Source organism: Mesoplodon bidens (assembly GCF_964165515.1).
Source record: "Mesoplodon bidens genome assembly, chromosome: 11".
NCBI classification, from domain to species: domain Eukaryota; kingdom Metazoa; phylum Chordata; class Mammalia; order Artiodactyla; family Ziphiidae; genus Mesoplodon; species Mesoplodon bidens.
Genome location: NC_138167.1, coordinates 62,896,382 through 62,923,806, shown reverse-complemented (window position 1 = coordinate 62,923,806; position 27,425 = coordinate 62,896,382). Strand labels below are relative to the sequence as shown.

General features: G+C 57.0%; 1 protein-coding gene across 3 annotated transcripts in view; it reads right to left on the bottom strand.

Moving 5' to 3' along the window:
• Positions 1-24,752, bottom strand: part of SULT4A1 (sulfotransferase family 4A member 1) — a 31,068-nt gene extending 6,316 nt beyond the window's left edge. For 2 of the 3 annotated variants that reach the window (XM_081247833.1, XM_081247834.1), the window contains exons 1-4: positions 24,402-24,751; positions 6,404-6,534; positions 5,054-5,134; positions 3,714-3,840 (exon numbers count right to left, since the gene is read on the bottom strand). In XM_081247833.1, coding sequence (XP_081103959.1) covers positions 3,714-3,840; positions 5,054-5,134; positions 6,404-6,534; positions 24,402-24,570 — 508 coding nt within the window. In that variant the 5' untranslated portion in view covers positions 24,571-24,751. Of the gene's footprint in view, positions 1-3,713; positions 3,841-5,053; positions 5,135-6,403; positions 6,535-24,401 lie in introns of all 3 variants that reach the window. The other variant, XM_081247832.1, reaches the window with a different exon arrangement.
• Positions 24,753-27,425: the final 2,673 nt, after the last annotated feature.

Sequence of the window (27,425 nt, the reverse complement as noted above, 5' to 3'; positions counted from 1 at the left end):
GAAGAGAATGATACCCAGAGGAAGTGGGACACAGGACCAGTGAGTTTTGCTGTCGGGGCTAGGATGGGGTGCAGGAGGCTCTAGACAGAGCTGCGAATGGGGCCTGCCAGGCAAGCGCATCACAGACAGAATCCTGGAACCAGGCAGAACCAGGAAGGCACGGGGATGAAGGGGGGCAGCGGGCCCCATCCTGGCACACGAGGTCGGGCAGGACGGGACGACAGGTCACACCCACACCCCAGCCCTCGCATTTCCCACGCTGCTTAGGGCCTTGGTGTGGGGCTGAGGTCACACAGGCAGAGACAGAGATCAGTGTGGCCGGGCTGCTTCACAAGGTTTTTCATAGAAACGATTGATTCTCACTGCCGAGTCACACTGATGTGCCTGTCGCTGTGAGGACACCTCCCGAGGGGGCTTCCACACTAATCAGAGGAAGGTCTCGGCCGAAGAACATGGGGGCCCCTGGGCATCGGGAAGCAGGTCCGGCTGGATAACAGGGGCCAGTCAGGGGTGGTGGCCCTGCCGCCTGCGTCCTCACTCGCCCGAGCACCCGTCCAGCTCACAAGCACTGGGCCCTGCAGTGGAGCTCCCGGCCCGGCGGCAAAGCCCCAAGGAGACTGGCACGGCGACACGGAGTGACCGGCACTGGGAGGGAGGCCCCGCAGACACGGGCGGGCCCCGAAGGATCAGTGAGGGCTGGGCAGGCAGCGGAGGGGAAGAGGCAGCAGGGGGAGCGGCGCACAGAGGCAAGGCCTGCAAATGGGCCTTAAAGACATAAGCAGTGGCCGCGGGCGCCCGCGGAGCGGGTCAGAAGCAGCTGGCAAGGTCAGACAGAGGGCGGAGGGTGAAGGACAAGGACTCGGGACAGAGGCAGCCGGCCCCTCATCTCCTCGCTGGCCGTGAGACCCGGCGGGCCCTGAGCCTTTCTGCCGCCCCCCCAGGGCTGCCGCGGCGCCGAGAGCCCCGCGCACAGGAGGGCCTGCAGGGGCAGCGCCTGGGCGTCCTCCTCTCTGGGGGAAGGTTCCACAGGGTGGGACGGGCAAGGCGCCGGCGAGGGTCCTACGTGTAGCGCTGAGGCCCCTGGGTGGCAGGGCCGCTCCCGCCCCCACACAGGCACATCTCAAGGTGCTGACAATCTCTTACACTTACACGCGTGACCAAGACTGGGAAAACAGGGGTGACCCAATGCCTGGGTCCCAGCCAGCGCGACCCGACATCAGCCTGCCATCCCGCCAGCAGGTGGCAGCACAGCAGCAGCCTGGGCCCCGCAGCCGGACGACGACGAGAGGTCCTGAGGGATGGAGGTGTAGGTCAGGGGTCGCTGAGGGGCGGGCCCTGGGGACCAGACCAGAGCAACTAGGCGCCCCTCCAGTACTTCATGCGGAACGCAGGGCGGGGAGCTCTGGAAGGGGAGGGGTAAGGGGGCGGAAATGAACCAACACAGGGCAGGCTTCAGCCAAAGGCCTTGCTGGAGACCCACCGCTGGGCGAATCCTGGCCCTCTCTGGGCCCCAGTGCTCCCACAGCAAAGTTCTAGCTGCGGGGCCCTGGACTCCAGGCCTGGCACATCCCTGCTCCGTACACGCACAGGGCAGGACGTAACAGCCAGGCCAGCCTTCCCACTTTACAGGACAAGGGGGAGTCCAGAGAAGGAAGGGACCTGCGCAGCTCATGGACAGGCTGATGACCTCAGGGCCCCGAGCGGAGTCTCCCAAGTCTGGGCCCACAGCTGGCACGCAGACCAGGTAAGCCGCGCCCCGGGGCCGAGCAGTCTACTGGGCGTGGACACGGAGGTAAGAAAACCCAGCTCCTTCCCAGAGAACACTCGCAGACAGACAGCCAGGGCTGCTGGGGACGGGGACGGGGGAGGCTGGACGGGGGTGACTCGGGGACAGCGAGGACGTGAGGACAGGGTCACTCGCACGGGGACAGGGGTGACAGGACAGTGATCACACACAGGGACTCCTCCACCCTGCTCCTGTCCCCCAGGCACATGGCTCCAGGGCCCCCCAGCCCTGCAGCGTGCAGGTCACGACCCCCAACACAGGGCTCAGCCAGCATGTCCTCGCTCTGTTAGCAGACAGCATCATTTCACTGCCCCTTCTGCACTTCTTTCTTCAAGTTCTTCAGAACCTCGGACAGAGAAGGCAAGCCTCCTCGAGAGCTGGAATTGGGCGGGAGCACAGAGGATAAACAGGACTGGGGAGGCTAAGCACACGGGTGCAGAGGCTTTGGCGGGACCACAGCCAGTGTGTGCAGCCTTGAACCTCGGTGCCGGGCAGGGCTGTGACCTTCACAGCGTGGAAAGGCCTGTACTAGGCAACCTGTAACAGCTCTGGCCCGAGCGGGAGGCTTTCAGCCCCGCACCGCAGGGCAGTCTGAGCTTGGTGGGCACCACCATCTACGACAGTGTTGTCCCCACGCAGGTGACTGCTTCTATAAAGGCAGGGGTGCAAAGTGGGACTCAGAAATATGGCTTTGGGAACCACAGGAGTGGCTTGCTCCAAATGCCTGGCAGACCCCGAGGGGCCTGAGCCAGGCGGTGGGTGGGCTGGGGGGAAGGGAGGCTGGACAGAGGCCTTCAGCAGGGGCCAGGGGCCTTAGGGTACAGCTGCTGGGGCCACCGACGCCTGTCCCCTCCCAGCCGGGCCCCCCCTCCCAGTCCCAGCTGAAGCAAAGACTCAAGGGCAGGGAAGAGAGGGCCTTCAGGCGGCGCAGGCGGCACGCTCAGGAGGACCTGGGCTTCAGCCAGGCTCAGGAGGCAGCTCCAGTCAGGCCACCCATTTGAATTTGGGGCACTGTATTCCTGGACCGCCATTATGCACCTTACCCCACGCCTGTCCCATGACCTCACCACAGAACCCCTGACTGGGTTGGACAACAAGTGGACAGCGGGGCTGAGGGTTACTTGAGCTGGGAAATAAAACAGGAAGTGTATTTTCACACTCCTCGGGTGCAGAGAGTCTGGGTGCAGGTTTAGTTAACAGGTACGTAAGACCCATTTCAAAACCCTCCTGGGCGCAAGCTCTCAACAGAAGGGTGCCCAGAGAAGCCAGGGTTGGCGATGGGGGAGCCACCCCGGGGCTGCAGGGAACAGAACCGTAGTGAGGAGCTGCCACCCCTGTGCCAAGGCGACAGCTCCCTCCCTGGCCCGCTGCCTGGCCCACTCCGCCCTGGGGAGGGGAGACGTGGAAGGGCCTGGGCTCGCTCGGCCCCAGCTCACCCCTCTCCCCCAGGAACAGGCGTCCTGCCCAGAGCACTGCCTTCCCCCTCCCCCAAAGTGCAACCCGCCTGTCACACGGGCCTAGGGCTGGGGGCCAAGCCTGACCCTCAAGTCCAGCTAAAGGCCCACAGGGCTCTCACACGAAGCCACAGCCTCCACTCTGGCCTCAGGCACTGGTAACAGCAGTATCTGGGCCACCGTTTTCACTGCTCGGAATCCAGGAAGAGGGATGCTTCTTTTTAATTGGGGAACTTCTCAGAACCCCAAGGACGTGGCGAGAGAGAAGGGCTTCAGCGTTGGACACCCGCTCTGTCTGGCACTAGCTCGACCTCGGACAAGCTTCCTGACAGCCCTCAGCCCCAGCTCCTCTGCCCGCCAGCGGGAAAGCAGGCCAGCCCCACGGTGACTGTAGGACTGGGGGCACCGCGAAGAACACGCGGGTGCTCAGCGAGCAGTGACCACCGCCGCTGTAACGCCACACAGACACTTACACTTGTCGTTCATGAACCTCCGGCAGAACTCCTGGAATGTGCCTCGGTAGCTCATGGTCCGCAGCGAGCGGTGGAACTGGTAATAGGACACCACCAGGTCCTTGGGGTTCCGGGCCATGTATATGACCTGCAAGAGGGAGTGGGGGCAGAGGAACGGACAGAGGGACGGACGAGGTCAGTCTGCGATCCTCCGTCCCAGGCAGGCCGCCCTGTGCAGGTTCCACTGACCTACAACCCACTCTTTTGACCCCGTTTCCAACAGCAAAGTCAGCCCCTCGTGCACCAAGGCCAAACGCTTTTTCTCTATTATTCTGTTTCAGCAGAGGTGCACTCCTGTCCACGCAGTAGCATCAGCTAGGAAAACTACTTGAGTGTTTTAGTATATTTCTGTTCTCTAGCACTCCTTTTTTTTTTTTAATCGAGGTATAGTTGCTGTACAATATTATATAAGTTACAGGTGTACAATATAGTGATTCACAACTTTTAAAGGTTATATTCCATTTACAGTTATTATAAAATATTGGCTATACTCCCCATGTTGTACAATATATCCTTGTAGCTTATTTTATACATAATAGTTTGTATTTCTTAATCCCCTACCCCTATCCTGCCCCTCCCCCCTTCCCTCTCCCCACTGGTAACCACTAGTTTGTTCTCTATATCTGTGAGTCTGCTGCTTTTTTTATTATACCCACTAGTTTGTTGTATTTTTTTTAGATTCCACATATAAGTGATATCAAACAGTATTTGTCTTTCTCTGTCTGACTTAGCATAATGCTCTCCAAGTCCATCCATGTTGCTGCAAATGGCAAAATTTTGTTCTTTCTTATGGCTGAGTAATATTCCATTGTATATATAAACCACACCTCCTTTATCCATTCATCTGTTGATGAATACTCGGGCTGCTTCCATGTCTTGGGTATTGTAAATAGTGCTGCTGTGAACACTGGGGTGTCTCTAGCGCTACTTTAAAATCAGCGGAAGACAGAAAACTTACAGTCCTGACCCTGGTGATGAGAATTATAGGCCTCATACGTCTAATGCAGTTGAGAAAAAAGGAAAAAAATCAGAGACAGTGAAAGCAGCCATGAGTCCTCAGGCCTTCAATGGGCAGAGGCTGGGCTCTGGCTGGTCAAGTTCAGCTGTGAGGAAAAGCGAAAGTGAGAAGCATGGATAAAATGCTAGAGACACGGGGTCAAGGACAGCCTCTCCAGCGCTCTTAGCACACCGAGGTTGTCTGGGAACTTGGGCCTGTGACAGACCACCGTTTGGACTGGCACATGGGCCTCTGGTTCCAGGAACAGCGGGGAGTGGTGGGGAGCGACGGAGAGTGGAGTTACCTTGGAGTCGCCGCTGTGGAGGTCTGAGGGCAGGAAGCGGTAAGGGAGGTGGCTTTTGATGAGGCGGGGGGACGTCAGTTCCTGCAGCAGGGCAGAAGGGAGGCGCTCAGAGGACACGCGCCCTTTCTCTGGGGCCCAGGCAGACGGGGCTGCAGACGAGTCAGGACCGGCACCACCTGCACCCCGAACAACCTTCTCACCTGAGACAGGACCCCCCAGCCCCGCCCAGGCTGGACCCTGGGGGCAGATACGGGCCGACGCGGTCCCCGTCCTCGGCCCCCGTGGCCTGAGTCAGAGTGTACTGTCAGGGGTCTGCTCAGAGGACATGGGCCGCGATGGCAGCCCGGAGCGGCCACGGAGACGGGGCCCCGCAGTCAGCCTCAGCACAGAACTCCTGCGGCTCCTGGACCGGCCCGGCCCCTCCCTCGGCCAGCGCTCCGCTCCCGGGCCCTGACTCAGACGTGCCCCCCGCTCCCCGAGAGGCCCGGCCCCGTCCCACTTTGCTCCCGTCTGGTGTGGTCACCCTTCAACCACTAGGACTCTCAGTTTTCCTGCCCTGGGGGCTCCCTCACTGGGATCTCAGCTCTGCGAGGGCTGTGACATCACGGTCAGTTCAGTCCTCGGTGGGACCCCAAAGCCAAGAGTAGGGCAGCCCGCGACGGGGGCCCACGCAGCTCTACTGGAAGGCTCAGCGGTGGGTCAACACGGGCTGCAGCCCTGTGGCGGGCACAGGGGCGGGAGGGGCTGGACGCAGGTGGGCCAACGCTGGGGGCTGGGGTGCAGAGACCGGCTTATGCGGGGAGCCAGCAGTGGGGGGCATTCTCAGAGCTCATTTCAGGATGCTCGTCTAGCGGGAGAAGGGACAGGCAGGCCACACAGGAAATGAGGCCTGAACGAAGAGGTGGCAGAGGGGAGGATGGAGAGAAAAAACTCCAGATCTGTCTGAGGGGTAGAAAGGATGGGACTTGGGAATAATGTTTTTTTCACTCGACACCAAATGTTCGATGCAAACACATCCCACCCAGTCCCCTCAACAGATGGGATGAGCCACAGCGGGAGGCCCCTCACCCCTACACTCCCCACCATCTCCCCTACTCCTGGCATCTGCCTCCTTTCCCCCTCCAAGCCATCCACATCACCCACTGGTTCAGTTCCAGGGTCACTGCCACCGGCTCAGGCCCATCAGTCTTCCCCCCACCCACCAGCTACCTGGGGGTCCCGGGAGCTCGCTGCTCTCCCTCCACCCACGAGGCCCCCAGGGACCCCTCAGGAGCAACCGTCACTCGGGGTGCAACCGTGGAAAGGCCCCAGGGGGGTCGTGTGGGCTGCTGCCACCCGCCCAGAGCCCACCTTGATGATGTCCAGGCCCGGCTGCGGGTACTCCAGGACCGGGAGCTGCTCGTCGATGTTCATCAAGCCGATCTCATCAGGGTCTGCCCCCTGGCTCACCAAATAGACCACCTCCTGCAGCAAGCTGGTGCCTGGAGGGAGAGAGGCCCAGTGAGGGGCGCCAGAGGAAGCCCAAGGGCCAGCCCCACCCTCGGGTCAGCGCCTGCCGCCCAGAAAAAGGGCTGAAGGGCCGCAGAGCTGGGGGGCGTGCAGCGTCCCAGGAGTGCCTCGCGTCTAGTGGAAGAACACTGGCCTAGGCATGAGACCTTGGCCCGAATCCCACCTCTCGGGGTGACCGTGGGTGAGCCAGGTTTTCTGAGCTGTTTTCTTGGCACTAAACGCAGGCAGGAGATCTCTCAAGGCTGTTGTGAGGAGTGAACAGGACACACAGTACCTGCCTCCCCAGGGCTCGAGGACTGTCACGAGCGGACGATTCTCAGTCCTGGGTTTCCAGAAGCTGAATTTTCATTTACCCAGAAGTGATGAAGGTCCAGGGGAATGACTCGCCAGCCAATAATGATTTACAATGAAAACTATGTCTACTGGTACCTGCTAAAGTGAAACACAGGTATGCCCTGTGAGCAGAGAAATGTACACGACAACACCGACACACACATACTGGAACAACCCTGCAGTGCTACTGAGAAGAGCAAACCTTGGAAACAACAGGAACATCGGTCAGCAGCAGAATGAATGAATAAGCCAGGACACTCAGACAACGGGACACTAGGCAGCAGTGGAAGCCAGACGCCAAAGGGCGTCTGCTGTGTGATTCTGCATGTTCCCATTCCTACTGGGTTCCGGAATGGGGAAGTAAGCTGCAGCGACAGAGGTGAGGACAGTGGTTCTCTGGGGGAAGGCTATCGACTCAAAGAGGACATGAAGGAGTTTCTGGGGTGCCGGGATGGCCCTTTACCTTGGTCTGGTGGCAGTTACATGGAATTGTGCACACACAAGGCATAATTCAATTCAAAGGAAAACCACCTGTCTGCCCAGTGCTGTGGTCATCAGAACCTGCTCCCCAAGGAAGACGGAGGGGGTCCAACGAGCATGGAGATGGGACACCTCAGCCCAGTGACACCCCAGACCCTCCAAGACGGAGAGAGGCCCTCCAGGGAACAGGAGCGCTCATGTGTGTGTTGAGGGCGCCTCCCCCACTTGTGGGGCCGCAGCTGCAGCCCTGCCCGCCAGCTCCTTCCCCTCAGACCACCCCACGGGCTGTCCCAGCAACGCGGCTTGGACAGGTCCCCCATCCAGACTCGAGGACAGCCCTTCTGTGCCTTATGAACAGCGAATTTCAGATTCAGGGTGGATGGCTCCCAGCCTAGACCCTTCTGCAGCTTCCCAGTGTCCATACACTAGAGTCCGGTGGTCCCTTCACCTATTCTCTGCACCAGGTCCCTGGGGTGCGGGTTCCCCTCCCCGGGAGGCTCCCTGCTGGCCCTCACCCCGCAGCCTGTGCACAGCAGCTTCGAGTCGTCTCCTCCAGCAAGCTGGCCTTCCCGGACCCCCACGTCCCCCACTACTCATCCTCGCCCGGGGCGAATTGCTTACGACGCTCCCAATTACCACACCGACTGCACGGCCTCACTCCAGGGGCGACAGCGCCATTTCCCCGCCAACACCCCAGGGGCCCGGCACACAGCACACGGCAGGCAAACCCAACATCTGAGCATCTGTGCAGGAAGGAAAAGCAGGGGCCTGGGTCACGACACGCAGTGGGCCGACCCCACAAGGGCAGAGCCCCAGCGGCACCCCGGGGTGGCAGGGAGGGAGCCCGGGGAGAAAGGCGGCTCCCTGCGCTCCCCCAGCCCTTGCACGGCCCCACCCCGTCCAGGTTTTCAGCTCCACTCCGGGACCGCAGCCAGCCAGGGCCTGCCCGGTCATCACCCCATCCGACCCCCCAGAAGAGACACGCTGGCCAGGTCCTCCTCCCCAGCCACTCTGGGCCCTTCGCTTCAGGGGACTCGGTCTCTGCTGCCGATTCCTCATCTCCCCCCGGCCGAAAGCGCTGCCCCCTCGTCTCCCAGCTGCACACACTCCCCCGGGGCCTCGAGCAGCCCCACCCCCAAGGCCAGCTCCACGCTGACCCCCGCACGCACCAGCCCACGTGGAAGCTGCCGCCCAGCGCCCCGCCAGACCAGGTGCCCCACCTCCTGCCCCCCCAAAGCCCGCCTCACCCACCTACCATCAAGGTGAGCGCGGAGCTGACCCTTCCATCGGGGGCGCTGCTGGAGGCCCCGCAGCCCTCTGCCCTGCTCACCCTCCTTTCAGTCCAACAGAAGCAGCCAGGACCACCCGACCATCCCAACAGGGACCTACGAGGGCACCCCGCCCCTCTTAGGACCCCGCGCCTCCGAGGACCCTCCGAGGAGTAGAGCAAGGTCTCCCACGTGGCCTGCAGGCCTGCCGGCCACACTCCACGCCCCACGCCCGGCAGCGCGCTACAGCCTCTCTTCCTTTCCAGAGCTCCTACCGGCCTCCTGGCTGGTCCCATGTCCGGAGCCCTTTCCTCACTCCCTCAGGTCCTTCAGGTGTGGGCGCTCCCCTGACCAGCCACATGACGAGCACCCTTCGCCCTGCCCCGGTCCCCACTGCAGCGACAGTCCGGGAACAGCCTGCACGGTCCTCTGTGTGCCCCCACCCCGCCGCCCTCCACAGGGCACGAGCGGTTTTGTCTGGCATTTTGCCGGGAGAGCCAGCACATGGCCAGGCTCAGTTCACCTCTTCTGAATGCACGAACAAACCCTGGGTTTGTTCAACGGGATATGTCCATCAAGGAAGACTTCTTGAGGAGACAGCTTTGGAGCAAAGGCCCTAAAGGAAGAAAGTGGTGTGGTGGCTCTTCAATCAGAAAGAACTTCTGTCCATCAACCACAGGACCCTCACACCAACCTGAGAGGTGGGGACCACCACCCCCATTTACAGATGAGGCTCCTAAGGCCTGACTGTGCCCAAGGTTACAGAGCCGGTGTGTGGCTCCCACCTGCCCGCTCCTGCTGGTGAGGCCCGTCCACATGGCAGCTCAGGGCAGCTGCACTGGGCGGGTCCGTGCGCTTAGAAATACGACTGTGCGAAGAGTTTCCACCAAAATAGGCCTCTCCCAGGGAGGTCTTCAGGACGCCCACCCCTGCAGCCCCTGCAGGTAATGACCCAGACAGACCTCGTTAGTACGTCTTACATCAATATCGACATGTCAGTTCCACAAGCTCCATCCGTGCCTCCACTAAATATCTGCACCGGAAGACCAGCCTCCTTAGAGCCCACAGGAGGCGCTCTACCTGCGAGGCTGCACACGGCAGAGGGAGGGTTTACAGGCACCCCCGCATGGACAAGGAAGCTCAGAGTTCAGGTTCCAGTGCCAGGTCCCAGAGCTGGGAAGGGGAGAGCTACCCGGGAGGCGGAGCCCACGTCCCCACCTGCCTACGCGGCCTCCCCAGCACCCCCAGGGGAGGGGGGACGGGTGGAGGGTCTTGTGCGAGGCCCGTCACGTTGCTGCAGCAGGACGCTGGGGGGCCGCCCCTCCCGCAGGTGCGGGCAAAGCGGGGCCGCAGCCCCCACCCCACCATCCCCCTGCGTCCAAAGCCCCCGGGGAGAGGCGCCCGGGAGGCCAGCCCGCCGCCCAGCAAGTCCGAGGAGAGGCGGAGCACAGCCAGGCTTTCAACCCGGGAACACACAGGGCTGCCGGGTGGGTGGGACCGCCTGGCAGGGAAAACACAAGCCACTTGCTTTCCAACAGCTCGTTTTCAACTCAACAGACGTGAGGCAGTCCTGATGCAGTCCTTCACAGACGTGCTTCTGCTGACAGCAGTGAAATCACTCCCGGGTGGCACCTCAGCGTCGGCAGTGACTCTGACACCAGACCTCTGAGGCCAAGACCTGTAGGAAACCACTGGGGTTCAGGGCGGAACTCCCCAGGGATCCAGAGTCCAGTCCGAACTGCCACAGTCTGGGGTGGAGCCCATCAAAATTCCCACCAGAACTCTGGGGATGGGGGGACCAGCACTCCAGGGTCAGAACCAATCAGAACTGAGCCTCCAACCACCAGGATCCTGGGGCTGGAACCCTTTGAAATTCTTTTTTTTACTATTATTATTTATTTTCAGCTGTGTTGGGTCTTCGTTGCTGCGCACGGGCTTTCTCTAGTTGCGGCGAGCGGGGGCCACTCTTCGTTGCAGTGCGCGGGCTTCTCATTGCGGTGGCTTCTCGTTGCAGAGCGCAGGCCCTAGGCACGTGGGCTTCAGTAGTTGTGGCGCATGGGCTTAGTAGTTGTGGCGCACAGGCTTAGTTGCTCCGCAGCATGCGGGATCTTCCCGGAGCAGGGCTCAAACCCGTGTCCCCTGCATTGGGAGGCGGATTCTTAACCACTGGTCACAAGGAAAGTCCTGGAAAGTCTTTTATTTTCACTTTTATTATTTACCAAAGTCACACATTTACCTAGTTTAAAAGTCAAAAGACTCAGGACAGAAAATCCAGTTCCCCTCCCCACCCCACTCCCACGTCCAGAGCAAACCCTTGCTGATTCTTCTCTTACCCTCAGATTTCTGACATGCTTACATCATTGTTTCACGATCTGCATATTTTGATGGGCTACTAATTTCTGACTGAGCAAGACGATGACCCAGCCACGTTCCCTCCTGCAGGCTTCCCTCCCCCGACACGGTCCCGGGACAATTTTCAGTCTAATTCAAAGTACACCATGTAGTGATTACACTGCCTTTTTTGCACAAGATTTTGTGTTTCCTTCGCTTGCTTGCTTAGTGTTCTATGTACCTATTAATAATTCCTTCCCCAGCTCTGTGGCAAACCCTCTCCATACGGCCAAATGTAGGAGGTATGCTCTAATCCCATTTATCTCTTGGGGTGGTGCCCCTGCCCCTCAGCGCCCCACGACTGTCTTCCTGCAATCTCCCTCGGGCTGGATGGACTGCGTCCTTGACCCATGTGCCCCTCGCTGGTGTCCGTGCGCACGGTGGCAGAGTCCACCCCCAGCTGCCTCCTGACCGTGACAACTTTGTGGGACGGTATGTGACTACAAGCGCCTGTTTCTACCTCGCTCGGGACCGGCAGTTGGGCTGGGTATGGAATTCCAGGCTGGGGACCACGTCCCCTCAGAACCCTGAATGCACTATTCCCTTCGTCCAGCTGCCAACGCTGTGTCGCTGTGTCGAGAACTCTGAGGTCCTCCATTCCTAGTCCTTTGAACGTGGCTGTTCTTATCTTGGGAAGCTTTGCAATCTTCTCTGTATCTCAGGTTTGAAATTTCACAGTTAAGTGCTTCAGCAGGGCCTCTTACTCAATCACAGTGCCTGGGGGCACATTCAGACACAAGGGGAGTCTTTAACTCCCTCCTGGAGTTCTGGAAATCCTGGTTTCAGTAACTTTCTCTCTCCCATTCTCCCTCTTTTCTCCTTCTGTAACTCTGAGATCTTCCACTTTTTCTTCTCTTTTTGCGCCCATTTGTCATCAATTTCTAAAAATTTTTGCTCTACTTCCTGGGATATTTCCTCTGCTTGATCACCCAAACCTCATAACTGAGTTTTTAAAATTTCAACTACAATACCTGTCTTCACTCCCTGACGATATTACAGAGTTAGGAGTGCAGGTGGTAGGACTTCCCTGGTGGTGCAGTGGTTAAGAATCCACCTGCCAATGCAGGGGACACGGGTTCGAGCCCTGGTCTGGGAAGATCCCACATGCTGTGGAGCAACTAAGCGCGTGCACCACAACTACTGAGCCTGTGCTCTAGAGCCCACAAGCCACAACTACTGAGCCCGTGTGCCACAACTACTGAAACTCACACACCTAGAGCCCATGGTCTGCAACAAGAGAAGCCACCACAATGAGAAGCCCGCACACCGCAATGAAGAGTAGCCCCTGCTCGCCGCAACTAGAGAAAGCCCACGCACAGCAACCAAGACCCAACGCACCAAATTAATTAATTAATTAATTTTTTAAAAAAAATCATAGTCCTACATACTAGGGATTTGCAACTAGAAGCAGAATTTTTAAAAAAAAGAGTGCAGGTGGTGTTTTGTTTTTTAGGTTTTCTTCTGCTCTGTACAATGTCTTTGATTCCTCCAAGCTCCTTTTGCTGCTTTTTGTTTTGTTCTGGTCTTGCAGGTCTCTGTCCTTCATGTTGGAGATGTTAAGATCTGAAGACCTTGAGTCCATCCACAGGTAAGAACGAGCCACTGGACGCAGCCATCTGCGTCCAGGCTTGTCCAGGACAAGGCTTGTTGACTGCACGGCTTCACGTGTCTGTAAACACAGCCCAGCCTGGGTGCCCTCACAGCTGAGATGGGAGATGCCCACACACAAGTAATTTGTAAGTCTTTTCTTTGGGGTCAGTTTCTCCAGAGAAGATGCCTCCACTCTCTGCCCTGGGGGACCACAGGCATCCCAGAAGCCAAGGAGGGGAGGGCGCTGGGAACCTCCCTTTCAAGCATGTAGCTTTCATTTGACCCCCATTTCCAACTAAGCACTGTACCCCAGCCTGTAGCTCTGTGTGGCATACCCAATCCCACAGCTTCTCTGGATCAACTTCCCCCAAAGAAACCCGTCTTTGCAACAGCTGCCTGCTCTCAGCCTCCCAGTATCACGGCGGCCACCGAGGGGCCAGGTGCATGATTCCTGGGGCCCTGCAGTGAAGGGGTTCACGTGCCGGCTGCCCTGCCCTCTGCTGGCATTAGGTTCTCTACCTGCTAAGTCAGCTAACACTGAGCCACCGCATCTGAGCTTCCAAAATCCACAGTCACCACCTCTCCTTCTCCCTGGGAGGAGGGCCTCAGAGCTTCCTACCCCTCGATCGTCACGTAGTGAGGTTTGAAGAGGAAGCAACGATGAGCAGGCGTGCTCAAGTCTGCCCCACAGGCACTCTGCAGGCACCGGACATCAAGGTGTCACAGCCGGGGTCAGTCCAGCTCCCTTACAAACAGCAACAGCGGCGCACCCGAAGCTGCAGCCCACGGAGCTGCCAAACCAGCCGGGCCTGGGGTCCTGCAGGCCCCTCACCAGGGGTGGGACGTGCTAACCCAACAGACACTGAGAAGGCCTCCAGGACACTCCCCTTGGAAAGGAAGGAGCAAAGGGAGCCGCTCTCCTTGAGCACCTCCCCGTCCTGGGAACATTCACATGGGCTGTCTCAGGTCCTGAGACAATCCTGACACTCAGGGGACACGGAGCCCCACACGGACAGGCACAGCTCCCGTCTCAGGCTGCAAGTGGATGGGAACCAGGCCAAGAGGCCCATGCTGGCTCACACGAGGTGCCCTGCAGGCCCCCAGGGACAGCTGAGGACAGTGCCCAGCGCCCCCAGGTGCTGTGCCAGGAGCTCACACGGCCCTTCCCCATCTGAGCCACACAGGCCGCTCAGCGGCCTCTGCCACCACATCTCACACACGACAAAGCAGACTTGGAGGCGAACTGCCTGGGGCCACAGACGCGAGTGGGCTGTGAACCCAGGACCCAGAACAGTCTGACTCCAGAACCAGAGTGCTTCAACACACCACAGCACACGCAGACATGCACACCACGTCCATGTGCCCCCCCACATATACACAGACACCACACGCATGCAGTGCACACACACACAGACACCACACCCATATACCATACACACACCACACACATGCACACAAACACACACACACCACACACGGCTCACAAAGCAAGTGGGCAGCAAAACCAAGGCCACAAGCCACACGTTCTCATTTCCAGGCTAAAGCTCTAACCTCAGACCCCACCACTTCCCAGCTGGGGATGGAGCAAAGGTGAGACAGAGGGAGGAGGGGCTGGACCCTGGAAAGTGAGCCTGGCCTGTGCTCTGGGCCCTGCTGGACACAGAGGGGAAACAGACTTGGCCACTGGGTGTGACTGTCCCTCCTGTGGGACGATGTCAGATGCTGTGACACAGCTGGACCAACAGCCAGGTGATGAGGCTGCCCATCTCCAGACAGCCCTGGCTGCCACAGTCCCTGCTGCTGAGGCCTGGCAATCTGGGGCCCACATTCCCAGCCCCGCTCTGCAGTGACTGTGGGGGCCTGACGAAGTCACCAGGCTCCAGCCTTCAGTTTCCTTAGGGTGAAATTCTCCCGGGCCTTGAGCTCTCGGGTTCCCGGGTTCAGAGATGCGGACACACACTCAGGACCCCGCACACAGGCCCCTACCGAGAGGCTGCCGACCCCTCAGGCAGAGCGGGCGGCTCCCCCAGGAGGCAGAGGCCCCACCTCCAGGAAGGTCTGGGAAAGTCTGGGAAGGCTCCTCTTAAACAGCAGCCTTCGACCTGGGACCCGAAGGACAGGAGCATGGACCAGTGAGATGTAGCACGTCGGGGAGGGGCTGGGGGTACAGCGGTAGGAGTCCCAGTTCTCCACCCTGCGCCATCCACACTGTCTGCCCTGAGACTTCACAGCCCCTCCCAGAAGAGGGTCCCCATGATCGCGGGCACGGCAGGGACTGGCTGTAGCCAATGCAGGGAAGCGAAGGCACAGAGCTTTGCACGTTCCCACTTGCTCTTCTGTGCTTCTAGCATTGCCAAGGGAAGGACATTCCCAGGCTAGCCTCCTGGTCCAGGGACACCTGAATGAGAACCGCCCCAGCCACGACCAGCCTGCCGCAGGGCCCCCAGATGCACGGGCTGAGATCAGGACGGCGGACTCTGGGCTACAGTAATAACTGCTGTCTTTAGGTGCTGATTCTGGGCGGTCTCTTACGCAGCCACGGGCAGAAAATGCTCCAGGTGGAGCCGAAACGAAAGAGGAGAAATGAAAATAAGGGCTAGCAGCGTATCAGGGCTTTCCACGCCCATCACCACATCCGGTCCTCCCAACAGCCCAGCAAGACATCACCCCATCTGAAAAGGAGCACACCGAGATTCAGGAAGGCTGAGCGCCTTGACCCAAGTCGGATTCGGGCTGAGGTCATTACAACGCCTCCTCCAGCAGACCCTGTCAGCGCCCACCATCCACCTCGGCACCCTGGAGCGCAGTGGGCAGACCCCACACGAGGAGGTCCTGCACCCGCTCTCCCTGGGCCCCAAGCACCCTCCACTGCTGGGAGGCGGGAGCTGACGGGTGAGGCCCGGCCCCCACCTCTTTAGGGAGACCCCCGTGCTGTGCCCACCCATCTCCCGAGGGCACCGCTCCTGGCTTCCTCTTTGCCGCCCCTCCTGAGACCACCTCCCACCTCACTCCTCCACGCCGAGCCTTGCTTCCAGGTCTCCAGGCCCCAGGCTCACCCCCTCCCCGTGCTGGGCCTCGCCCCTCCCATGGGGGAGGCAAGACCACGTGGGCACGAGCTTCAAGAGGACACATCTGAAATCCCGGCTCGGCCGCTTCCTGAGGCCTGGACCCCAGGATGACTCAGCCCGTCCCAGCAGGTCTGCCCACCGCACCCCAGGGGAGGACCGCCCACGGATCAAACGCCAGGACCCACGTGCTGGGGCCCCGGAGCCAGCCCCCGTGGGCTCTGTCCCCAGGACCCGGGCCCGCTTCTCCTCGGGCCTCAGTTCCTCACCTAATAAGGGACATCTCTGACCGTGAAGCTCTGAGGATGACAGGAGCCCCCCGCCCCCGTCCCCGGCACAGAGACGGGCCACCCTCTCAGCTCCCAGTCTGCCTGAGGCTTGAGAAGGATCAATGCAGACTCGAGCATCTGTACCATCACCCAGACCACGGCCTGCCGCTGGTGGGAGTGGGAGGCCCAGGAGACCCTGGCCCATCCCAGGCTGAGCTGAGCCTCACGAGACCCACCTGGAAGCCCACACCTCTCTGGCTCTCCAGCCCCTCTGGAAATGACTTGTTTCGCTTCCGGAAAACCCCAGGAAGTCTGCAACATGTTTCGGGGGGGCTTCTGACTCCTGACAGCCCCTGCACTTGCCCTAACGTGCTCCAGAAGCCCCAGCTGGGTCCCCGCCCCCTGCTAACACCTGCTGTCCGACCCCCCAGAAGCTGAAGCACGCCCACCGCCTCACCTGACCATCAGGACAGCAGGAAGCAGTGCTGCCCCAGCCAGGGTGCAGAGAGCTGGGAGGAGCGCGGCCCGACACTAACCGGCAATGGCCAGACAAGCTGCCAGACCCCACCTGACTCAAGTCCGTCAGAGAGCTGAAGCTGCGGGCAGCCAAGAGGCTGGAATCCCAGGAGGACGGGCCAGGAGGAGGAGAAGCCAGGCACCACGCACGCAGGAAAGAAGAATCCAGGTGGAATTTCTACAAAGTGCAAAGGCTGACTGCGGGCTTGCAGAGCAAGAGACACAAGGAGAGAGCTGGCACCAAGCAGACTCTCCTCTGCAGACCTACTAGGCGCTCGTGAGAAAGACGAGGGGTGGCAGGGTGGACACAGCGTTCCTCAACATCATGGCTCCAGGAAAAGGAAAGAAACCTGCTGGGACTCTTCTCCTCTATGGGAAGAATGCATTAAGCCACTGGGGGAGGGGCAGCAAAACCTGTTACCCCCCAGGGCACTGGTGAAGACCCAACACGGCTGGAGACTGGGTGAAAGAAAAGAACTCTGCCCCTGTGGGAGAGGTAGGAACTTGCCCCTGGGCTCTGAGACCCCCAAATGCTGAAAGAGGAATGTGAAACTCTTTCCTGCGCAAGACCCACCATCAAGGCAGAGCTGGCTGCCACTAAGGGGCATCACTGAGAAAGCCCCACCAAGACCTAGGAACCCAGAGCCTGCCTAAGGCTGCAGCTGGACCAGGTGACAGAGGACCTCCCCCTCAAAACCTTCCCCTCTCAGCCAGCAACAGAGCAACAAGAAACAGCAGTCCACACCTGAGGTAGGGGACAGGGTGTGGGGAGAAACCCCTCTGAGACTCAGACCAAAAGCTGAGGGTAGGGCAGAAACACTGAGGAAAGACCCTCTGGAAACTCAGCTTCCCAAGCGAAGCACAAGGTGATGCTATAGGAATTAAAACCAGTCATCACTCAAGTGCCCAGGGGAACAACAGAACCCAACACAGCCCTACTCCTACCAGACTGACTCACCACCTACACTAATGGCAAGAAAAGCCAGGCCCATTTCCAAGCATAAATACAACTGACTCCAATCTCTAATGCGGGCACACTGTGTCCAGCATTAAATCAAAAAGTACTACACATTAAGAAAAGGAAAGAAAAAAAATTTATATATATATATACATATATATATATATATATCCCAGTCAAGAGACAAAACAATCAACAGAATCAGACTTTAAAATTAATCTGATTAAAATTTTAAAGGATTTCATGGAGAAGGTGGACAAAATGCATAAACAGATGAATATTTCAGCAGAGAGATGGAAACTATCGAAACAATGAGACACTAGAGGAAAAATAAAAACACAATAACAGAAATACAGAATGCTTTCAGTGAGCTCATCAGTAGACCTGACACAGTGGAAGAATCAGTTAACACATTACTGACCAGGGGATTTTTGCAGAAACTAACGTCTGTGGCCATAATACACCTCTGGTCAAAAATGTGTTGACCTGAAGATTGGTCAACAGAAATTACCCAAGCTGAAACACGAGGAGAAAAAAAGGGTGAAAAAATAGAATATACAAGAGCTATAGGATAGTATCAAACAGTCTAACACATATGTAATTGGAATCTCAAAAGAAGAGAAGACAGAAGAAATATTTGTAGGGATAATGGCTGAGAATTCATCCAAAAGAAGGAAAGGCATCAAACCATAGACCCAAGAAGCTCAGAGAACCCCAAGCAGAATAAGCATTCCCCTCCCTGAAAAAATACATACCTAGACACATAATATTCAAGCGCTGAAAATCAAAGATAAAGAGAAAATCTTGAAGGCAACGGCGGGGGGGGGGCAGGGAAAAAAGGTCCATTCCAAAAGGAACAAAGAATCACAGCTGACTTTTCAACAGAAGCGATGCAAGCCAGGAGACATTGGAGTGGCAGCTCTAAAGTGCTGAAAGGTAGGAGGGAGGCACAGGAGGACGTTCAGTCCCACAATGAACAGATGAGAGGAGTTCAAAAACGGGAAGTCCTCATCAGGTAATCAGAGGGAAGGAAAAGGAGAGGAAGGGAGGGGAGGGGAAGAGCACACCAGACAGAGGGAGAAAGAAGCAGGCGTGTTCAGACAGTCCTATGTGGCTGGTGAGAAAGGGGGCAGAACAGGTGAAATCAGACCACAAGACGATGGGTTACGGAGTGGAGTTTACCGTGGACTGAAGGCAATGGGGAGTCAGTGAAGAGGTGCAATGAGGGACTGCCCGAGGTCAGGTCTGTGTTTCTAAGAGGTCACTTCCGCTGCAGAGGGAAAGGTGAACCAAGGGGGGAGGCCACGCAATAGTCCAGGTGAGAGAGGAAGAGTCTCAAGACTGTCTCGAGGGCTGAGGGGGTAGACGGACCTGAGAGCTTACCGGGTGCAGGAGCCACGGAAGCAAAGTAACAAAGAGCATGTGGTGGGGGTGGAGTGCGGAGAAGTTGTCACTGTCTAGGAGGAGTGAGAAATGAGAAGCCCGGATGAGACCCTGGAGCTCAGAGTGGGGCCGGGGGTCTCTTCCTGTTCCACTGGTATCACAGAGATGCTCCTCCCGGAGGCCCTGCGCCTTCCTCCAGAATCCTGTGGGTGCCTCTCGAGGCCCTCTCTCCCAAGCCCCGTACAGTGACAAGAAGAACGTTCCCCTGGCCAGCCCAGGCACTAGGACTTGCCACCTCCTTCCCCAATTCCAAGCCCTCTTCATTATGTGCAAACATAGTGAGTAAGAGCAAAGGGAAGGAAGAGGGAGGAGGAAGGGAGAGGGAAGAGGGGAGAGGAAGTCGGCAGTTATCCTGCACAAACCTCCTGGTACCTCTTCAGGCCTCTGCACGCTCTCCCGGGAGGCAGGGAACTGAGTGCTGGGTTGGGGAGCACTCATCACCCTGTGTAGCTGGAAGGGAGGGACGGTCACCTTGATCTTGGCACAAACGTGAGCTCAGGGTGGGTGACAAGTCCCTCCCTGAAACCTTGCAGCCTGCTTCCTGATCCGCATTTGAGACCAGTCTCCTCCCCAGACTGTGGGAAAGTGCCATGTGATAACTGCATGTGAAAACCTGGGGAGCGTCTGGCACAGAATGGATGCTGGGTGGGCGCCGGTTCCCATCCCCACTGTCCCTCTGCCAGCTCTTCCTGTGGCTGCTTCCTCTCCACCGTCTACAAGTGAAAACTCTACACTCACATGCTGATACCGCCCTTTCCCCTCACTGGGCCTGTTTCTATCCAAAAAAGGAAACAGTCACAAGAACACGGGACTGTTCTGAGGCTCAAACAAGGGAGAGGGAGTAGCTGTGATTGCTAATCCCACCTGCCCTCATGGCTGGCTCCCTGCCCACCTCCCCCACCTCCTCCATGCAGGCGCCCAGTGGTCCTCCTCCTGCCTGAGCCCTCCTTCCTGGGCCCCTGACCTGACCCTGGGAATGACCACCCCGGCCTGTCAGACAGCTTTCGGCATCAGGGGCCTGGCTTCCCAGTGTTACTGCAAGCTCCCTGAGGACAGCGTCACCTCATGCATGACACTTCCCAAGGCCCCCTCTCCCGGGCATGGCGACACACACAGTCAAAGAAAACGAAGAGCTCTGCCAGCCTGGGGCCTGTGAGCCTCCCCGCCCCAGGATGTCTTAACATTTAAGACTTACATGAACCCATCAGGCCCAACCCTCTCATATTTCATGAGCAAACTGCAGTCGCACAGTGACAGGGCTAGAGCTGGCACCAGATGCTCCCCCCTCCCCAGCAGCAATGCACTGCTTCCCTCCTCATCAGTAACAGGAGAACGAGGATGCACTTCAAGACAGGTGGGAACCAAAAGGAAAAGAAAGTCAGGAGGTGGGCGCTCTGGCCGAGCCACGGAGCATGTTCCAGAGCCAGTCTCCGTGACCTTGGGGACCCCGGGGACAGACACGTGACGTCTCCCAGACACAACTGGGTTCAACACTCAACATCCTGGGACCAAAGAGGCTATAAGAATGGATGACGATCAACAAGCAACCATGAGGAGGGTCCCCCTCGGAAGGCACAATGGGCTCCCACTGCTGGCGTCGCGGTGTGAACCTGTGCCGTCCGGCAGAACTTCCGTGAGGATGGAAATAGCTGATATCCCATCCGTGCTGTGCAACACGAGAGCCACTAGCCACTGCGGCTCCTGAGCTCGTGAAATGTGGCGACTGCCACTGGGGAACTGAATCTCTAATTTTATTTCATTTCAATTCATTAAACTTCAATACCCACCTGTGTCTAGAGGCTCCTGTATCAGACAGCACAGTCCTTACCTGTCACCCGAGCTCAAACGTCAGAAACACAAAAAAGTTCTAGAAGTAGTGGAGTGCTGTGGGAAAAAAGCAGGATCCACTTACTACTACCTTTACCACCGGACGTCCCCTGTCCTGTGAACCCCAGTTCCCCACCAGAGAGGGTAGGGTGGACAAGGGACCCTGGGGCCACCTGCAAGTTCACTAAGACCTTGTAGACTTGGGCACTGGAAACCCAAGGGGCCCCGTGGTCCACTGCAAGGCAAGGGAAGGGGCCTCTGCTAGTCCTGACTACTCGCCCCAGTCCCAGCACCAACCACCCTGCAGCTGCCTGTCCCCCAGCGGACTGAGCGCTCACTGAGGACAGGCACCAGATGGGACTCTTCTCTGCACCCCCGGCACCTAGGAAAGCGTCTGGGCACCGCGGGTGCTCAGGGAGTGAAAGCTGGCATCAATAGCACGAGGCTTTCCTGTGCTTACGGTACATCCGGGATGGGAAGGAGCCCTCGCCCATCATCTCATTCATCCTCACAGCCACCGGCAAGGCATTGAGGTGGTCTCTCCTATCCCCGAGGAAAGCCCAGCTCAGAGGGGTGATGTCATCTGTCCGGGGCCATGCAGCAGGTAAGTAGCACAGCTGTGTTCAAACCCAGGCCTTCCAGCTCCAAAGCCAGGCTCTTAATCTCTAAGCACCAGTGCCTCCTACAAATCCACTCCTGGTGGGGAGGAGAAGGGGGGGAGGGAAGGGACGGGAAGGAAAGGAAGCGTGAACTGGGCCACCTGAAGTTCATGTGACTCAGAGCAGTGACAAAAACCCTAAAATCCCAAAGTGTCCTGAGACCTCCATCCCAAAGCGCACAGAGAAGGTGGGAGCCTCCCTCTGCCTTGAGGCCTGAGTCTGGTTGCCCTCCTCTGGAGGGGAAGGGGCAAGGCTGGCTGCGGACCAGGGGACCTGACTAGACTGACTGTCCTTCAGCAGCTGTGTGACTCTGAGCAAGTTCCTGCCTTCTCTGAGACTCTGGATTAACATGGCAGAGCACCTGGCACACGGGACTTGCCAAGGGGCTGCTTCATCGTTCCTAGGGCATCCCAGGTCCCATCGCAAAGTGTGAATGGCCTGTGTTCAAAGTAACAGTCGCTCCAAGGATCCCAGAGCCAGAGTCGCCTCTGCAACTTTGCAATTTATGATGTGGATTTCACAGCAGGGGAAACAGGGGCTCAGAATCACCCAAGGGCAACGACTTGGGAGAACCCAGATCCTGCCCCCCAGACTGCCCCTCCTGCTGCATCAGCTGCCACTGGAGATGACTTCCAGGGCCCTCCTCCTCTGGTTGAGAGAAAACCTTTCAGGCAGATTTTTGGGACCAGTTCTTCAGCCCCCTTCCAGATCATTTCGTGTAATGAACTTTACAGGCGGTGTGGGTTGGGGGAAGGGGGGATCCTCAGAAGCACTGGTTTCAGCTAGTGCAGGTCATCCTTCCTGAGAAAACTTCTCATCTATCCTGTCACCATCCCACAAACTGGATGAGAAGGATGGACTGGGCCAAGGTCAAGAACCAGGAAGAAAGCAAAAAAGGAACAGAAGATACTGGCCTACACAAAACCCAGGACTCTGCTTCTCCTTTACTCGTGGTCAGCTCAAACAAGCCTCATACCGGGCATGTGAGCTTGAGCACGTCACTTCACCTCCCAGAGCCTCCGTGCCCGACCTGTGAAAGGGGAGACCACCTCTGATCAGAGAGCTCTGAAGGGAGTTTGCTGTGATGACGAACACACACAGAGCGACAAAGCACGGCAGGTAGTCAGCTGTGCAGTTACTACTGTCATTACTCCTGGCTTACACATAGTTCTAACAAGGGAGTCTTCAGGTTGCCCAGCCCTCAGGTAGAAGGTAAAAGATAAAAGGAGCAGGCAGGGGGCAGACGGACAAACAACGAGGGCCTGGAAAGGTTATGAAGTCTGTGGAAAAAAATTTTTACGTTTCAAAAAGGAGGCTCTCTAGGGCTCTGTGCAAAGGGACCCCACACAAGTATCTCTGGCCACTGTTGGATTCTCCGTCACCAAAAGAAAGAGCCACATGTTTACTCTCCTTGTGAAAAACTCTACGATATGTTTTTGTTTGTCTCTGAAAGATGCAAGTTACAAACATGATGTGAGTTTTGGTTACCTAGAAAACTTCCTTAAACCTACACCCCATTCCCCATCGAGGTGCCCAGAAAGAACCCCAGCAGGCCCCCAGTGCAGGGCCCCTCTAAAGGATCCCCCAGAAGCCCCAAGTACATGCTTTTCAACTAAGCTCTAAGCCTGGTCCTCCCCAAGCCTGCCAGCTACTTAACTTCTCACCCTCCATCTCCTTGCCATGAAATGGAGGGAGAACACAGAACCACAACTGCTCATGTGCAATTCTGAAATCCTCAAGAGCGCCCCAAACCAAGTTTTTCGCAATTCATATGGCGGCAAACCCTGCCCTAAACTAACATGAGACAATTTTTAGTCTTTATTGATCCCACTTAACATGAGGGTCCAAAATACAGCGCCACCACACCCAGCTGGAAGGGGGCGGGTGTCTTACATGTAGGAATGGTATCTGTGGCTCTAAAATCTGACCAATTCTGAATCCCCATATCTCCTTCCTTTCCTTCTTCCCAAGGATGGCTCAGCAGCACCTCTAGACTCTTCCCCACCCTCCACTGACAGCCCCTTCTCCAACCTTCCTCGGAGGACTGGGCCTATTCCTCGGGCGTCTGGGACCCTGCACAGCTGGGACAGCCAAGTGTACAGCTCTTCCTGCAACCTACCACCCTGCTCCTCCAACACGACCTCCAGGCTGCCACCCTCCACACCAGGCGTCAGACGCACTGCACTGTCTGGATTCAGGCGTCTCCCTGCCTCTCCAATTCAGCGGCAGCAATCGAAACCCGCAGGAACGCTCAAACAGGAAAGCTGCTTCTTTTCCCTACAAACCTCAGAAGGCAGTACACGATAATAATCTCTTATATCAGGTACCGGGCACAGACCAGCCTGGCTTTAAATCGCTGCTCTGCCACTCATCAGCTGTGTGACCTTGGGCAAGCAACTTCCCCTCTCTGAGCCTCAGTGCCTAGACTGTAAAGTGGAGATGATCACCTCTACCTTACACGGTTGTCATGAAAATGACATCAGTTAATGCTAGGAAATGTGAATGCCCTGGGTTCTGCCCGACACCAGGGTGATGGAGGCGGCCCTGAAACAGGGGAACACACCAGGCACGCATTCCGGGCACGGCCAGTCCCATCCCCCACCCTGTGCCCACGCAGGAAATGACGGACGCACACAGCCCTGATGCCCGTTTTATCCCCTTCCCCAGATCACCACCAGGACTCTGCACTCATCAAAGGCTGAACCGGGCCCAGGAACAGAGAGGTTAAGTGACTGTCCAAGGTCACACAGCCAGCTGGACAACGGGAGGGGAAGCAGGGAAGCGTGGTGGGCCTGGGCCTATCCTCCTGGCAGCTCCTGCCAAACTGGCTCCATCCCCACGGACGCTAGCTGGCCATGGACACCGGGGCCCACCTCCAAAGACTGGTTTCCCCAAACGCGGGCCGACCACCCCCCACCCCACCCGGTCGGGCTCTGGGCACCGCGCCCTCGCCCTCCGCCCCCGACGGGAAGCCCCCGGCGCTGGCGCATCGTCTACGCGGGCGCGCCGCAGAGCCGGGCGGGGTCTGCCCGGAGCTCACCGGACTTGGGGTAGGTGACGATCCACACGTCGCTGGGCCGCACCGGGAAGTTGGCGATCTCCTCCATCTTCCCGCGGCAGAAGGGCGGTAGCCGCACGCCGTGGAACTCGAAGTACTTGCTCTCGAACTCGCCCGGCGTGCTGGGGGTCTCGGCCTCGCTCTCCGCCATGCCGCCGCCGCCGCCGCCACCGCCCGGCCCCGCAGCCGCGCCGCCCGCTCCCGGCCCGCGCCCCTCACCCGCGCCCGCGCCCGCTCCCGCCACCCTCAGCCGCCGCGCGGCGCTCTGCAGGCGTGACGTCACGGCGCCGCCCGGCCCGCGCCCCGCCCCAACCAGCGCTGGCGGAGGCACTCCGTGGCCGTGACGTCACGACGCCGCGGCGCCCAAGCTGGCGTGGAAGCTGCGCTCCGCGGGTATGACGTCATGGCCCCGCCCGACGCGCGCCGGCTGCCCTCCTCAGACTTGCCGTAGTGGGGCCTCCGGGCCCGACCCGCCCCACACCCGGCAGCAGCCACCCACCCGCCCCGAGGGCCAGCCAAGACCTCTGTCCGCCGTCCTCCTCCCAGCCCTCCGTCCGCATCACCTCCATCACGCGTACATTCACCAACCTAGTGACTCCGTCATTCAGCGAGCGTTCAACACAGAAACATTCCAGCTAGAAGTGACCTTAAAGATAAATTCATTTATTCAACAAATATTTAGGGAACATCCGATCTGTACCAGACTCTGGTCGAGGTTCCCGACCAGTGAGACTGGCAAAAGCCTAGCCCTCTTGGAGCTTACATTTGTGAACAACCGAGATAATTTCAGATCGTAATGGGAGCTGTGAATAACATGCTTCACAATACGCTGAGGGCAGAAAGGGGGCTGTTAATTGCAGATTCCCAGGGCCAAGCTGCAGACCTCGGGATATCCAAGGCTCTTGGGATAGTGCCCCGCAAATCTGCATTTAAAAAGTACTTCTTATGCAGACCACATTTTGAGAACAACAGGATTCTATAGAGGCTTTAGTACAAGCCCTCATCCATTCACTCAAGAAACAGACGCAGACATACCTAATTTTATTGTGTTTTGCAGATGTTCTGTTTTTTACAAATTGAACGTTTGTGACAACCCTGCATTGTCAAATGATGGTTAACAATCTTTAGCAATAAAGTATTTGTTAATTAAGTCGTGTACATTCTTTTTTTATAAAAAATTATGCTATTGCACATTTAATAGACTACAGTATAGTGTAAACATAATTCGTGTGACTGGCTTTATTGCAGTATTCACCTCATTGCAGTGGTCTGGAACCATTGCTGCAATATCTCTGAGGTATGCGTGTATTAAGCACCTACTGTATGCCTACGGGAACACAAAGATGAAAATGATAATGTCCTGGTCTAATTCTCTGAGGTTCAGTGTCCCTGGCTTTGAAAAGGGAACAATAATCTCTACCTCTAGGTACTGTAGTTGAGAGGACAGAGAAAACTACGCCAGCAAGAATCCAGAGCAGAGCAGGTGGACAGGACCTTCTTGCTCTCTCTCCTTCTTCCCCTGGACTGAGACACTTGCAGTCAGGCAAGGGAGCCACACACGTGGGCTGAGAGGTGTGGGCCACATGTACACGGTGGATGGAGAGAACAAGGAGAGCATTAACTCACCCGTGCCCCCTGCAGTGGAAGCGCGGAACCCTAACCACTGGACCGCCAGGGAAGTCCCGAGGATGTCTTTACAAAAATGAAAGAGAAGATTCCAAGCACCAAGACATTGTTAAGAACAATTAGGTAATGGCACAGAGACAGGTAGCCAAAGGCTAGAGGAATTGAGGGAATGAATAAGCTGATGTTTCAGATGAGGTTTCACTATGGAAGAGCAAGGAAGAACCCTTTTGCTCTTTTTAGATTTTGGGGTCTAAGGTATTGACATGAGTTTATTATTTGAAAAACTATCTATTTCTCATCTTTGCTGAAAAGGCCGTTAGGTTCTGTATTCCAGCAATACTAGGCACAGTCAGTGTCCAAATCTTGGTTTCTAAATACTTCCCACCAAAAGGAACCAGGGTTTCTTGGAGAAAAGACTAATTCCACAGCTGGGCAAAGAAAGTACAAGATGAGCCTAAAATATCTTTTGGGGCAAAAAAAAAATAAGAAGAAACTGTTAAAAATGTTGGGAATAGGTCAAAAGAACACAGGAGCTAGTTTGAAAGATCAAATTAGGAGCACTTTGCACATGTTAGACAAGAATTGGAAACAATTCAAATGTCCATCAACATTAGGCTGGATAAATTGTGATATATTCATACAATGGAATTCTTACTACACAGTGATTTAAAAAAAGAATTACTGGTATATGCAATAACACAGGTGAATTTCACAGTCAAAATGATGAGCAAAAGAAGCCAAACACAAAAGGCAATATGTTATATGATTCCATTCATATACAATTCAAGGACAAACAAAACTAATCTATGGTCAGAGGTCAGAAAAGGGTTTAATTTGGGGCAGCGGGAGGGGGTTGACTGGCAATAGACACAAGAGTACCCTCCAGAGTATTGGAAGCATTATATCTTGCTCTCAGTGATGGCCACAAGGTGATATAGGCATAAGTATAGATGAATATAGATGTGGATATAGATACAGATGCAGACACAAGGTCTGCTTCATGGTCATGCAACCAGGGGAGTCAGAAGTGCCCTGCACTTGGGGTTTAATGCTCTGTGTGTGGTCAGCATCTTAAAATTCTTAATAATTTTATCTTGGAACTTGTGCTTTATAAGTGAAGTCTGATGGACAATGAGGCATGTGCTGAGGGCTTGGAGCCTTGGCTCATGGGAGGTCCCACCTCCTGCCACCTTGCAAGGTCTTGACTGCCCACTCCTCTGTTCTCTAGCATCCCAACCCTGTGGCCATGGGGACTTGGGGCCAGCGCCAAGAGGGTCAGGTCTGATGTTGACACCCCATGGCATCTCAGAGTGGGGCATGATAGAAACCATCCCTGCCTTCTCTGTTCTAAACTGGCAGCACCCCAGTACATTTGGTGGA